Raw genomic sequence first — 16,015 nt, 5'->3', positions numbered from 1 at the left:
GAAAGTGCTCTCAGATAAGCTGAAGAAGGGGCAATAAAACTGAAATGGCCGGAGGGCATTTAAACAAAATCCATTTGTTCTTGAAAGCAACCTGAAAGATATAGGAAAGAGTATTAAGAACCACAGAGAAACCCCGACTAACACAGTACTGCTGGAAATTGCCTATGTCGATGTATTCTTCAATAAAAGTTGTTTTCTGCTGACGCTTTTTTTTCTCCTATGGACGATCCTCTTATATTTGATGATCAATTTTCCACAAGGTTTGCCATAATGTTTCCTCAGAGCTTAGGTTTTTACATTTTAATTCACTTGATGGCTGTTCTTAACCTAAGACAATATATGCTGTTTGCACAATTCAGGTCATTGTTTTCTAGCTGACAAGACAAGTTGCTCAAATCCCAGCCCTCTTCTTTTTCTCTACTTGTTTTTGTCTGTCTTGCTTTGAGGAGAATCACTGTCCAGAGGGGCAGTCTCGGCCAGTTCAAGTGGAGCTTGTGGGATATCCCATCACTTGACTTACCTCTACCTCCCCATGACGCACACTTCGGGCTCTCTTACATCACCTCCTCCCCCAGCCCCTTCACCTCATTATTTCCAGTCACATTCCCTCTTTCCAAAGCCCTCCCAACATTCCATTTATTGTTCAAAGTCCAACACAAGCTTCATCATCTTTGTGTTCTGAGACTGATAAGCACACTGTGATGTCAAGACAGAGAAGTTTGTGGTGGGGTAAAAAGAGCAGCGTTCAATTATTAGTGTTATATTATAAGACTCTGGTCTTCCCACCCATAATGGCAGGTTTCTCGATCATAGAACCATATCTTTCAGTACTTTTGTAATCTTAACTAGAGCTGAGCACAGAATTTAATAAATGTAAATTTAAAATGTATTTTGAATATGTTGTGAGTTGGCAAGAGCTATGGTGATTTTCATTTAGAGGCTCATGGTAAAATACAAGTCTAGATATCTAGGCGTAGCTGCAGTGGCTCAAGGCATTCCGACGGTGGGACCTGGAATCCGTGCAGTGACGGGCCCCCATATCTGCGAACACGCGAGGAGTGACTTCCTTGTGCCCAGGGGAGGCTCCGAGAGTGGGAGGAGTGGTCTGTGGTGACAGAGCAGCTGCAGCCCTAGGCCTGCAGATGACTAGTGTCTTTCAGCATTTCTTACGCTCTGATTTCACACAGGACTAGCGCAGGGAAAAACCATGAAGCAAACTCTCCCTTTCTGCTCCCTCTCTAAGCCCGTCCCAGAGAGCTTTCCCGGCAGGAACCCTTGTTCTGCTGCAGATAACGCGTGGGGGGCGTCATTGTACCTAATGTGATCTGGCTTCGTGCGTGGCTCTTGGGAGTATTTGCAGTTTACATAGTGTGGTGAAGGCCGGGGAGGGGGACGGGTTGCATGACTCTATAGGTTATGTAGTTATTCCCTGGACTCAGGGAGTGGGGAGAAGTGGGAGGCAAAAGGACCCTTTAAGAGGGAAATTGCAACAGTAAATTTCTTTTCCATCAAGAGTTCTTTGAAAAAAACACACACCTGCTCATCTCTTTACCTGGAATATGTGTCTTAGCCAAAGCTTCAGGTACCTCACACCAAACATAAGAAGGACGTTGCATTGTGGGCTTCTGTAAGTCACCATGTGGGACCAGTGGTGTTGTGTTGGTGTGTTCAGTCTCTATGAACTGTGTTAGCTCAAGCTCTCTCTCACGACTGCCCATTTGGCTCGCCGGAACTGCTGCAGAGGTGCTGTGCTACCGGCAGTGACCTGACGGTGGCAGCATTGGGCGACCTATCGCATTCCCTCAGCACCTGCTCTGTGGAAGCGCGGCCAGCAGCCTGTTCCACAGCAGGGTTTGGATTTCAGACTGTCACTCAGACTTTCTTCTGCTTAATGACTCTGTGTATGTAAACGACTCTGCTTTCTTTCTGTGGAAGAGGTCCAGTCTATCATTCCTGTTTTGGTTTTCGGTTAATGATTATATGTAATTATATTCAAATGAAATATTTATAAATAATTACATATAATTAGTGGCATGTAAAACTCGGAATTCATGAACTTCAGCTTTGATGAAAGGTAACCTTCAATTTGGGAGGTGCTACTCTTAGTATTATTATTTGTTTCTGTTTAAAGGACATTAGTGGCCAAGAATCTGTAATTCTCTTTTACTGGTTTTATAAGGCTCGAGGGTTTTTTTGTTGTTGTTTATTTGTTTTTTAAATAATAGGCAGGTTAATTATTTGGTAAATCTCTAGGGGATATATTATAGATCCACATCTGGAGAATTCTCTGAGGAAAACAAATGATAGTTTCTTAACCGTTTCAGAAGCAATTAGTTCTTGGATTCTGAAAGGTCGTCAAGGGGTCACCCAGGTCAATGCTACACAGGCCTTGCATTTAACATCAGACGAAAGAAACGTGCAGTCGCCCCTCTTCACCATTAGGACCATGACCAACCAGGGCAGCCTGCATTTTGAGGGCTCTATTGCTACTGAAACAGAAAAAGAAAATTATTCTGAGCCAGTCCGTCATTGAAATGTTGCCAACAGCAAAGGTTCAGGTACATTTTACCATTTCTCTTTACCTGGTAGCCACATGTGGAGCTACAAATGGAAAACTGTCTCAGAGCAAAAGGTCTTAATTCTGCGGGGAGAGTGGGCTGTGGAAGCAGCGTGTAGGTACCTTTCATGGTTGAGGACAATAGGAAACCAAAGGGAAAGGTGGATAAAAGAAAAGAGCAGACGGAGCTGTGGAAGGTCAGGGTTTCTGGAAGGACCCCCAGAAGGGGTCTGGGGCCCGAGAGTGTTCCTGGTGATGGGAAGAGAACACACTCTCTCCTCTGAGGTTGCCCTGATTCTAGAAGCACAAGGACTTTAGACACACAGATAGGTGTAGCTTTGAATCTTTAGTTGAGTTGATGCAGACCTTTTAATTTCTCTTAAAATTAGATGGGATGCCAAATCCATCTGAAGACTGTGTGCACAGTGCACCATGTTTTCTCAGGGGCTCCCTCAGCCTGTTTTGGTTTAGGCCATAACCATGAACATGCATTATGTATGCAATGATGTAGCATAAGGAAAACGGAAGATGCTCTTTTTTTAAAAAGTATATTTCTTTATTGATTTCAGAGAGGAAGGGAGAGGGAGAGAGAGAATCATTGATCTGCTGCCTCCTGCACACCCCCTACTGGGGATCGAGCCTACAACCCGGGCATGTGCCCTTGGCCGGAATCGAACCTGGGATCCTTCAATCCGCAGGCCGATGCTTTATCCACTGAACCAAACCGGCCAGGGTGGAAGATGCTCTTAATAGGTTGATCTAAAGGCTCCTGTAGCTGGTTTCATATGTGTATTTTGGAGGCTTTAGAACATGACAGCACATTTTTTATTTTATTTTACAAATACTTCTGTATGCAATGTTAAGGTTCCAAGGATTTCACATCATGTGCAATATACATTAGAGAAGTCATCTTAAAGACACACTAAGAAGATGCTGTGAGATTCTAATTTTCCTGTTTGACTTTTATTTCTCCATTTTTTTGGTTGTCAGGGAAAATCATGCATTTATTAATCTTTTACCTAGAAACTTTAAAATACTGAGCTCTAGATCTCTTAAATGTCACCATGTAGACTGGTCCTGGGCAAATCACTTAATCTCCTTAGACGTGAGTTTCCTTTTGATAAAATAGGAGGCTGAACTTTCAGTCTTCTTGTTTTATGAGTATATATGATCATTTCTCTTCATTGTACCCAGTATTGTGCAATCTGACACATTACATGATTTTACTTATATAGCATATTCTACCTGAAATTATCCTGTGTATTTTAACTTTTCAAAAACATATTCACATCTCTTATTTTGGTTCTTCTCATGAGAGACCTATGTGATATTGCCTTCTCCCAACCCCCTGCTACCCCTCGCCCAAGTAAGACTATTCTAAGTCACTCAACTCCCTTGTCTCTTGGCTGCCGCTTCCTTCTAATTGGTTGCTTTGCTTTTACTCTTGCCCCTCTGCAATCTATTCTTTACCCAGCACCAGCATGATCGTTTGAAAACTAAATTAGAGCATCTCTCTCCAGGCCTAAAACCTTTCAATGACTTCCCATTGTCCTTGGAAATACAAGTCTATTCCCGCCACAGGGCCTTTGCACTTCCTCTGCTGGGAATACTCTTTTCCCTAGACCAGGAGTGGGAAACCTTTTTATGCCAATGGCCATCTGGATATTTATAACATTGTTGGAGGGCCATACAAAATTATCAGCTTAAAAATTAGCCTGATATATTTGGTTAAACACTTAATTAACTCACCCCTGAGGCCTTGGCAGGGCCAGACCAAGGGATTTTGCGGGCCTTACACGGCTTGGATGTGCTCCATTTCTGCCCTAGATCTTTGCACAAAAGGCTGTTTTTCAAGCAGGTTGCAGTTTAAATATTTCTCCCTCAGGGAGGCCTTCCCTGACCTCTCCTCCTAAAATAGCCATGTCTTTTGCTTAATATCTGACACATTACATGGTTTTATTTATACAGCATATTCTACCTGAAATTACCCTGCGTATTGATTTTTGTAGTTGTTATTGTTGCCTTCTCATCTCAGCATAGCATATATGCTTTATGGGGATGGGGACTTTGTTGCTTTGTTCATTGCATATCCTTAACAGCTAAAGCAGAGTCTGGCATGTAGGTACTCAAGGAGTGTTTATAGAATAAATGAATGAATGAATGGATGCCACGGGCAGAAAAACTATATGCTAGAGAGGTTGTGGTCACATAACTAATTAAAAGCAGGGCTTACACTTGAACGCAGGCCTCATTATGTTTCTTTCCTCCAGGTCATACCGCCACACAACAAGCCTAATTAACTTAGAGATAATTCACCAAATATTTATGGAGCTCTTATTGTGTTTTAGACACTATTCCATATTAATGTTCTCAACCAAGAGTGATGTTGCTCCTGTGTGAACATATTTCAATGTCTAGTGACATTTGTGGTGGTTATAACTGGGGCGGGGGTGCTACTGGCATCTAGTGAGTAGAGGCCCGTAAACATTCCACCATATGCAGGACACCCACCCACCCATCCACCCAATAGAGAATTATTCAACCTAACCTGTCAGTAGTGCTGAGCTTGGGAAACCCTGTTCTAGGTGAACAGACAGATCCCTGTTCTCATGGAGTTTATAATCCAGGGTGGGGAGACAGATGACAAATGGTACCGGCCAAACATAAATAAAGTGAAGACCATGTCAGAAGAGTGGTGTGATGGGAAAGAAAGAAAAGTCAGAACACAGGAGGGTGCCGGTGGGCACGATGGGTGATGGGGTAGGAAGGGCTATCGTCTTAGCTTTCTTGGGAGCTGAACCAGGAAAAGAAAATGTGCTTCTAGAGGTTCAGCTCCGTGACCTGGACTGACCAGCCCTTTGGGTCCAGCCCAGAGCTGCCGGGCATTAGCCCATGCAACTTCAGATCATCCTCACACTGAAGAAACAGAAAACCTTCCTGAACCAAGGGGCACGTTAACCTCCAAATAAAAATAGAGCAACTGGCATGGGCTAGAAATATTATTTTCTGCCCCTTTCAGGAGTGTTGAAATTCTCCTCTTTCTCAGCACCTTCAGCACCCTGTCATCACTAATGCAGGACGGTGTTAATTTGATGCAAGTTTTATTGCTCATTGTCAGCTTCTCACTTTTTTCTCAAAGCAAAAATAGTGTGATTTCAGCTTCTCTCAAGAGCATTGTGAGTTTTTGGTTGTACAGAGGTTCCTGTCTGTCTAGGTTAATTTCCTCAACTCAACAGAACCAATTGTAGATTTTAATATCTTGGGAAAGCTGTAGTAGTTGGTGCTGATATACTGCAGGTCAATGAAATGGTTCTTACTATATATATTTAAATATATATATGTGTACATACACTTAAGTTATCACTAAAAACATACTAAAATTGTGGTTTTGGTAATTTGGTTGGCATGTACTTGCTTTATTGGTCTCTCTCTTGTTTCTTTACCAATCATTGGCATCCCGAAGGTACTCAACAAATGTTTGTTGAATTAATAAACAAACTGCAAACATCAGTTTGGGATCACTAGATTCTATATTATGTTTTCACATATGCATGAACTTATTAGTATCACTAATACACAACCTAGTAAGCATAATAGCATATGCTTACAGCATTATCATGATAACATATTCATTTATTTCTAAATCTGTTTTTTGTTTTACTTTTAAAATTATTGCATGGGATCTGTATGACTCACAGGGTTTCTGAATCTAGCAAGCATAAGACTTCTAGTGGTTGATACCTTTTCTGTATACCTCTAACCTAGGAAGGGATTATTAAACAAGAAAGTAGATTTCAATAAATATTTTTGATTGTAAATTGACATGGTTGAAGAAATTATGCACAGTGCACCATTTTATTCTAAGGAAGAACTTGTTGACCAGTTTACTGGATGTGTGTTGATTTTTTTTTTTTTTTTAGTGCTATTTCTTTACAATTGAGTTTGGCCTTTGCAAGCAAGAAGGGCAACTGCGGGCATATGGAGCAGGACTGCTTTCTTCCATTGGAGAATTAAAGGTATGAAGCTGTGAACGAAAGTATCCTTCCCAAGCAAACTGGTTCAAGGTCATGGAAAATATTGATTTGTTTGTCTGCGCATTTCTACTTGCAGATACTCCATAAATATTTAACACAGAGGAGTTGGCACCTCAACGTGGGTGCTAACCTAACTTTTTGCACTTCTGAAAATGGGTCATGCCTTTCTGGGTTTGTGGCGTGACTCAAATGGATGAGCAGCTATGTGCACAATCAACAGGAATGACAAATGTATGCTAAAACGTTGGCTAACAAATGACTGCCCTAAATTTAGTGCTGCAAAGTGGGCAATGAGCTAGCAGTGCTTCCACTGATGGAAATTTGCTTGTAAGGGTGCCTTGGCTGCTCTCACTTCTGTCACCCCCATGGCTCCACTGGACTCCTTGGCATTTATTCCCAAAGGGGAATTTGACATTATTTTAACTTCTTCAAAATTGATGTGTATTAAAACATATGTGGAACATATATAATTTAGAAAAAGACTAAATAAACATATGGTTATTTTACTGAGTGGTATCTAAAATGTGTAATGCTGCCTAAGGAATGCTAATTTTTTTGGCCTTAAAATACAGTAAATTATCATTTATTCAGAAATGTTGGGGCCTGGGGCATCTGATAATTTAAATAGTCTGGTTCCTTCAGTATTACTATCTATACCATTGGGGTGGAGTAAGTTTTGATGAATTTAGAATGAAATGTGAAATATAATCTAGAAATGGTACTGAAAATAATTTAATCTTTCTTTGATTATTCAGACTAAAATCAGGATTATGGACTATCTTAGGGCTTTTATTTTGAGTATTGATTATCCTTATATAATTAGGAAATATATGATAATTGGAAGTGTTTGGTTGTTTCTGTTCTTGAAAGATGCAATTTAACTATAATTTTATCAAGTCCTCTCAATTTATGACCCCATTCCTTCATCCTTCAAACATTTGGTTGAGCACCTACTATGTACCCTGTATGGTGCCAGTCACTGGAAGATACAAATACAAAAAATGAGGAAGAATAAGAATAAGAAGAAAATAACTACCTCAATGGACACTTAAATAGACCTTAGTGTTTTAGATACTTTAGCCATTCAAACCCATTTAATTCTCATAACAACATAATGAGGTAAGCATTACAGATGAGAAAACTGAGGTATAAAGACATTAAGGAACTTGCCCAAGGTCACACAGCTAATAAGTGTCGGAGCTGGACGCAACCACGTCCAGGCAGTCTGGGCTCCAGACTCTGAACCCTTAACCACGAGGCTACACTGCCTGGGATCCCTGTTATTAAGGAGTTTACATTCTAGTGCAGGAGATACCCAATCAGACAATACAGACAGTGTGGCAAATGGGCCTGCACAGAGTGGGCCATGCCTGGGAGGGCTTCCTGAGAAGGGCCCAGCCGCCCAAGCTGATTCCTGAGGAACGGAAAGGGTGAATATGAGGAGGAGGAGATTTAGGGGGCTGCCTGAGGCTTAGCATGGCTGGGATTGAGGATAATATTTAGCATAACAAAAGCCTGATGTAATGTGGTAAATTTTTTTTACTAAATTCTCAACAAAAATAGTCCATTTGGGGTTAATCTCAGCGCAGTGGCCAGAGCCCACAGCAATAGTGTGATGTCATATACCTGAAAGACTTAGGCCTTCTATAGAGTGCTTTTTGATTTCCCCGAAAAAAGATTAGCCAGAAAACCACGTAGCTCTTGAGCTACATCTATTTACATTCTCCTCAGAGGGTTTATAAATCACGCCAGAAACAAAAGAAACAAATCTCTCTTATTGCCTCAACTTTTGACAGGGTCCTCTGATCTGGTTAATGAGGCATGTGTAGGCAGCATTGGAGTGAATCTGTTGTTTTTGTTTCTATTGGTGTGGATGGAACCGTCTGGAAATGGAAATCAGCCAGAAACATGTACACCGACGAAGGGCATTGTCAGCCATGAATCTTCCTGTTCTGGTCCATCACCTCTGGTCATTAGCATTCTTCCATTCTCAAATTTCAACACTCCAACATCCCTATGATTGCTACTTTGGACCATTTTTACAATTCAGGCATTCTTTCTACAAGAAAAATCTTCTGATAGTGCACAGAGAATACATAACGTGATGCAGATGCTCTCGTAGCAGCCCTCCCTCACCCCATCCCTGCCCACTCTGCACCGTGCACAACCCTCTCACACACTTCTCAACACTTCAGTCTAACTTTTACTTAGATGATCAATCCTAGCCCTTGATCCAAGCAGGGATTTCTTTATTAATAGCATTATAATAATTCCAATGTAAACACGCTTACAGTTTTGGATCCAGTTACCTTATGTGGTAAAATATTTTTGTGATCCAACTGCAGCCCAAATGTAGGTCCTAAGTTGTTGGAGGTTTTGGTGCCTTTATAACTTTTACATAAACATCTACAACTCACCTTCTCTGCTTGAACAGACACGTTTTAAACTTTGTGCTTTAAGAGGCTAGATTTTCCTGGGCATAGGTGTTGTACTTCAGAATTGAGCAAGTATTTCCAAGTGGTATATCTATGGTTTGGAGGATAACTTTCATTATTCTGTCTTATTTTTTAGATAACAACATTGCCTTTTTTTTTTTTTTTACAATTTTGATAATGCTTATTTTTATCTTTAAAGACAGAAACAAAAATATGAAAAAGCTTGTAAAAACTAACATTAATCTGATAGCCATAAAGGCTGTTTTGTTTTTTTTAAATTTCAGCAATGGTTCATCTCTCTTTTGTTCTAGTTATCTGTTTTGTCATGAGCTTTCAGAAAGTCTAAAAGTTTGTTTATCAGAGAAAGATAAGTACCATATGACTTCACTCTCATGTGGAATTTAATGAACTACCAAGCAAAATAGAGACAGACTCATAGACAGAGAGCAGGTGGGCAGCTCTGGTGGGGTGGGGTGTTAGCGGGATAGAGGGATTGAGCAAAAAAGAAAAAAAGAGAGAACTTATGGACATGGACAACAGTGTGGTGATTGTGGGGGAGGGGGAGGAGGTTGGGAGGAGGTGGAGGAGGCATAGAGGGGATAAAAGATGATGCAAAAAAAAAGTGTGTTTACGTAGGGCCTTTTCTTACCATCATCACTTTGGAGAGCAGTTAATGTCAGCTAAGTCATCTGGAAAACTGACTTAAAAACAGGTTGAAAATAGGGTAATTGACTGCCATTCAACCACAGTCTAGCATGCGTCTTTCCTTTCATGCCCCTTTCCCCTCTCTTTATCCCAGAGTATAAATACATCTGTTCTGATTTGCAGGTTTTGATAAAGCTGATGGTTTGAATTTTTTTAATAATTATTACTTTGGCTTTGGTTTGCAGGTTTTGATAAAGCTGATGGTTTGAATTTTTTTAATAATTATTACTTTGGCTTTTGATTTCAGAGAGGAAGGGAGAGAGAGAGAAAGAGAGAGAAAGAGAGAGAGAGAGAGAGAGAGAGAGAGAGGGAGAGAGAGAGAGAGAGAGAGAGAGAGAGAGAGAGAGAGAAAGAAACATCAATGATGAGAATCATTGATCAGCTGCCTCCTGCACACCCCACACTGGGGATCGAGCCTGCAACCCTGTATATGCCCTGACCAGGAATTGAATGGTGACCTCCTGGTTCATAGGTTGATGCTCAACCACTGACCCATGCCGGCCGGGCTGTACTGCTTTTTATAGCTGTTAATCAGCATTCACAGAACAGGTTCATATTTATTACAGTCATTTGTATTTACTGCCATGTACAGCGACTCTGTGAGGTGGTCAGGATTACTGCCAGGCTGTAGAGAAGAGGGTTCTCTGAGTTCATCTGGTATAATAGTGGGGAGAGATAGAGCTAGAGTTAGGACTCACTGCTTCTGAGCTCCCATACCTGTACCCTGCTCAGCTGGCTCACACCTCCCATCTTCTTCCTCCTTCCTTTCCCTTCCCGAAGCCAGCACTCTTAACAGTAATGACAGAGCAAATGCCGGAGCATTGGAAGCTGGAAACTGATCTTCGGCCTTTATGAGAGGATTGCTTGAAGAGAGAGTTGATTCCCTCACCCCTGCAGCTTATTCAAACTGAAGAAACTTTCAACATCACGGACACCCAAAAAAAAAGTGTGATGCCATCACCCCCAAATTTGGCAATAGGGGTGTCAGTGCCAAGTTGTGCTTGGTTAGCAGGAGGAACATTAGAGGGAGGTTAAAAAATGTAGTATACCTACATATGTGCATATACAAATGTATTTATTTGTTATTCTGATGTGGGAAAAGATGATTGTAGTGTGAGTATAAAGGCATTTACAAATTTATTTTATTCACAATCTAAGGCCAACGCCTACCTGTAATCCCGACTTCACACTGTGTTTTCCCCAGCTTTAACCAGTCCTAATAGAGAGGGTGAGGATCACAGGGTTTCCATCTAGAATAGTAGAGATAATAACTCTGTGCCACTACAAAGGCAGGTGGCTGGGAGGGAGGGAGATTTTACATTGAGGAACTCAGGGCAAGCACTGCTGCAGTGCGGGGCCTGGAAGCCTCATAGCTGGGGCCATGGGTCTTTATCTGTGGGTTCCAGAGCCCTGGGGGAGAGGGGCCGGTGGTGGCAGCTGTGGCTGAATGCACACGCACACCAAACATCATCTCGAGACTAGCTGAGCGATGATAAACAAATATATCGAGCACTTCCTCTGTGCCAGGTACTTTGCATGCATTGCCTTGTTCAATTCTTACCACAACCCTGGGTTGCGGTTATTATTAGCACAGTATTCCCATTTCCAGATGCAGACTGAAATAGGCTTACAGAGGTGGGATAAGTTGTCCAAAGTCATGTAGGAACTTTAGGTAACAATTGGATTCTAGGAAGTTTTTGATGTTGAAAAGAGATGTTTTCATTGAAAAGGCCGGAATGGCAAATAAGTACACAAAAGCCAGTTAAATAGTAATGTCCATCTCTGCTGGGAAAGGTGGGAAGGTCATGCCAAGGCTCAGTGGGAAAGGCTGCTATGGGCAGTTCATGCTGGCGGAGGTGGAGGGAGGGGTTGGTGGTATGAGTGCAGGCCCTGTTCAAACTGCATTGCAAGAAGAGCTTTAGAATTCATGGAGTTGCTCAAAGAGGAAACTGTGCCCCAACCTGGGGGTTTTTCACCCACGTGATACTGTGCTTCTGGGACAGTTCTGTTTAGAATCCAGGTCTCCTGGCTCCCAGTCCTGTGTCCTAGTCTTTAGCATTATGGGTAAATCCAAAACAGTCCTTTCAGAAGAGGGGAGGTGATTCTCAAGCTTTCCTGGGCTTTTAAAATGGCTTGAGAATAAAGGACTGTCAACCAGATCCTGTCAGCATTACCAGGCCCCTCTCTACAGGAAGCTGGATTAATTCTTGCAGACTTCAGCGCACCTGAGGAACACTTCAGGAAGGACTCACCACGGAGTTCCCTGGGGACATGGAGCAGTCTGGCTTGATGTTTACAGAGAACCCACTGGGCACCGAGGAGAGGGAGTGATAGCTGTTCTCCAAGGCCCAGCAGCTGAGAGAGGGATATGGATAGTGGCTGAGGAGCAAACTCAGTAGGACCTCACTCCAGTGGGCAGTGGGCTTTAGAATCAACGAGATATGGCTACTTGACACTCTCGTATTCAGAACAGGGGACCTTATGGGCTACATGGATATTCCTGGCAGTCATCACACAGGGAGCTCCCCGGCAGGTGAAGGAGTCCACTTAAAGGTGTGTCACCTCTTCATTTGTCGTCCCCTCTCCCTGGCTGCTCCCCCAACTCCAGGCTCTTGTCATTCTCCAGGCTGGTCCTGGGTACCATTATCAGCCCCATGTTCCTAACAGCCCAGGAGCAGCACCGTCCCCTTCCCCGTGGATAGACAGGTCCTCAGCAGGTAACCAGCACATTGGACACCACAGGCTCCTGCGGATGGGCTGCATTTTTGAGATCATAGACCAACCAGCTTCCAGTGTTTCCTTGAATATGACACGAGGCAATCATGATACATATTGTCTAGTGGTCTTTCCTCAAATTATATGCTGTGAATCCACTGACTTCTCTTGAATTCTGGGGCAGAGCACCCTGTGCCTCTGGAATTTTTCCTGGTGTCCTCTCATCCTCTTTACCAGTTAAAATGGCTAAACAAGCTCATCTGAGTGTCCAGTGAAGTCGTCCCATGATACATTTCTCTAAAACTACGCTGATTCCAGTCCCTAGTATTGCCTACACATTTTCTGGAGGCATTCTCTACACGTAGTGACTGTTATGGTTGTTAATTTCCTATAAAGCATTGCAGACCCTAGTAGATGAGTTTCACCCCCTTTTTGTGCTTATCTTAGACCCAATGAAATGTCCTGTTGGCTCAGCAGGGATACCCCAGGGGAGCTGTGGCTTAAATGTTCTTACAGGCTGCTCTGCCTTGATTCTTCCCGTGCTCCTGAATGTGGGGCTGAGAGAAAGACCAACGACACTGTGTCAGTCCCAGTCCTTCCTTTCGTATGTACTGATGGGTGGATGGGCTACGAGAGCAACACACTGAATTAAAATGCTCCCAGATATGGCTGCAAAGAAAGCAACTTCTAATTCTGAAACCGGTGGCGACCCAACAGGAGGCCTGTTCTTTGCAGAGGAGCAACAGCTCTCATAAGAGGACATTTTGTTTCCTGAAGCTGAGGTTGTTTTAAAAATGTGGACAGAATTATTAGTCACGGGGAACCCAAATCCCCTGATATTCGCTGCACTGCACTGAATCTGGCACACATGCATTTGCAGGTTTAGTGACCTTCTGCTTATGACGAAGCTGTTTGTGGGCCAAAAAAATGAGTTCGCTTCGAGATGCCCTCCGCATCCCCTGATTCACATATGCACTGCTCTGGACAACAGAACTCGCCAGAAAGCAGATCACAGGGGAGGGCCATGTGCCCTTTCTCTCGCGTGTCAGTCCTCTGGTTCACAATTAAATTTTCAAACTTAGGGAACCACAGCCTTCTCCAGGCTGCAAATCATTCCATGTGTTTTGAAATTGTTGGGGGGCTGCACCAAGAATACTGAACAGGAAAGGTTTTTCAGCATTTCTCTTGGAAACCATAGCAGTTAGAGATGGAGAAGGTGGAAGAGTGCTTTGGGTGGAATCCAGAGGCTGGAAGAGAAATCACAGAGCCCAAGCCTCTCTTTACAGCCGAGGAGACTGAGGCCCAGGGAGGTGAAGTAATTTGCCAACGTTCCCCGGTCAGACAGCAGCAGCACCTGGATTGGAGCCCCAGTTGCCCAACTCCCAGTTCAAGGCAGTTACTGCTTCCCCTTTTCTTTCTCTCCCAACCAATTTACCCTGGAAATTAAGAGACAGAATCTAGTGGAGTATTTATCAAAATATACTTCGCACTTATGTCTGAGTCACCTTGGATGCCTTTAAAATGCAGACTTCTGGGATTCATCCAGACCTACCAAATAAAATCGAGGCCTGGGTATCTGCATTTTCATGAGCTCCTTAGTGATTCTATGCCCACTCCGTGTGAGAATCATTGATGCAGGGTCTATAAATAGGCAGGTGGCCCGTGGCAGGAAATGACCATGAACTTTTAGCATCACTGAACTTATCTGCAGAATCCAGTCCTTCATTGTTCCCTGCTGTTCCTCGGCCAGCCGTGTAGCGAGCCGAATGGAGCTAATGAAGGCTCAGAGAGTAATTGCCCTGGCTCTCCTGTTTTCCTAATGCCTGCTCTGGGCATACCTATAAACTATTAATATTAGCTCTTTTGTTCCCACCCGGAAATATTTATCTGCTGTGTATTGCTCTGCTGTACTGGGTGGAAGGTAAATGAATGCTTTGTAAATTTTCTCAAATTGGCAGGCCCACTCTAGACTCTGTTGATACCTGGCTTCAAAGTGTCTCTCAATGAGTCCACAAATAGTTTATTCAGAGCCCCTGTTACCTCTCCACGCAGGTAATTATTACTTCTGCCATTTAAGTGAAATTCCAGTACATTGCTTAGAGCAGTAAATTTAGGACCGTATTTATGCTACCCCTGCTTCTATTCATAGCATAGATTTACAATTCCATTTCTGTTGGGATACAGCTCTGAACTCTTTTGCCATATGTATTTGGTAGATAATAAATAAAATAATACCATCATCTCATTTCTCCTCTTAAAATCAGCAACACTGACAGCTACCAAACCCCCTAACACTCAGTTGACCCCACGACGGACTGGTAACTGAGCGGTGCTGTGAAATGATGGAGCTGGGTTGTAGAAATGTGACGTCATGGCACTTTGGAAACCTGACGTGGAGTTTCACGGGTCCTGCGGTATGTTTTGCAGCACGCTCTTTCTGACAAGGCTTGTGTGAAAGCCTTTGACCCGAAGACAACGTGCCTACAGGAGTGCCTTATCACCACCTTCCAGGAGGCCTACTTTGTTTCTGAGAGTTTTGAAGAAGCCAAAGAAAAGATGAGGTAAGCTTGTTTTTTTCTCCATACAGAGAAAATAAAAAAATATTTTTTTTCTGGCTCCGTTTCTTCCCTCTAGCTATCTTGTATACCAATGAGGGCCGATCGCATACGCTTCTGTGTCTGTTTATTTTGCAGGGATTTTGCAAAGTCAATTACCCGTCCCTTCTCAGTATACTTCAATCCCTACACACAGAGTGTTGAGATTCTGAAAGACACCAGAAGTATTGAGAACGTGGTGCAGGATCTCCGCAGCGATTTGAACACCGTGTGTGATGCCTTGAATAAAATGAACCAGTACCTGGGGATTTGATGCCCAGGACCAGTGTTGTTGCCAGCATGATCTTTTGGGTTTCAGCAGTCAATGTCATATAACACCAATAGCTTTCTGTGCCATGGCTTGGCTAGTAGGCATGCAATTATGTATATCTCTACCTGCTTGTAACTTACTGTGCTAATGTGTGGAACACCATTAAGAACCCAGTGACAGGTAACCACTCATTGTATGAAAGATTGTAATATGTTTAAATATCTTTAATCAATTCGACATCCCTGCTTGGTGTCTTTAACCAAACTGCATCTATATAAACTTTGTAGCAAATAGCCCTTTATGATTCTAGGTTTTGACCTTTTCTTTCTCAGATCTGAGCCTTTCCTCTGTGTTCATTAGATAAAATGAAAATAGCAGCGAACCTGTTTCTACTTTCCATAGAGTCAGTACTTCCACAGCATTACTTGAGATGAACGCAGAATTGTATTAAACTTCCCGTCACATTAACAAGGATTCAATATTCTGTTTCAAAAATTGTTGTGCTAACACACCAGTTGGAGTGACTTGTAGGTTGAGTATTTATACAATGGAAGGAAAGAAAGCTTTTTAGAAATGGGATAGACAGGTTGCACTGACCTTGTAGAAACGGGGTTGTGGCATGCTTCCCAAAACATTTCGGAAGGAAACACTTCCAGAAAGGACACTAGGAAAGACTAAACAATGGGTAATAAATCTTGGGACTA

At 42.6% G+C, this 16,015-nt stretch overlaps 1 protein-coding gene across 1 annotated transcript in view; it reads left to right on the top strand.

Annotated features, from left to right (window-relative positions):
• TPH2 (tryptophan hydroxylase 2) overlaps positions 1-15,779 on the top strand; it is a 96,358-nt gene extending 80,579 nt beyond the window's left edge. Inside the window, exons 9-11 of the mRNA XM_006095454.3 lie at positions 6,478-6,573; positions 14,874-15,007; positions 15,140-15,779. Of these exons, the coding sequence (XP_006095516.1) occupies positions 6,478-6,573; positions 14,874-15,007; positions 15,140-15,314 (405 nt within the window). The 3' untranslated portion in view covers positions 15,315-15,779. The remainder of the gene's footprint in view (positions 1-6,477; positions 6,574-14,873; positions 15,008-15,139) is intronic.
• Positions 15,780-16,015: the final 236 nt, after the last annotated feature.

This window comes from Myotis lucifugus, unplaced genomic scaffold (genome assembly GCF_000147115.1).
Source record: "Myotis lucifugus unplaced genomic scaffold, Myoluc2.0 scaffold_156, whole genome shotgun sequence".
Taxonomy (NCBI): domain Eukaryota; kingdom Metazoa; phylum Chordata; class Mammalia; order Chiroptera; family Vespertilionidae; genus Myotis; species Myotis lucifugus.
This window is presented reverse-complemented; position numbering and strand designations above follow the sequence as displayed.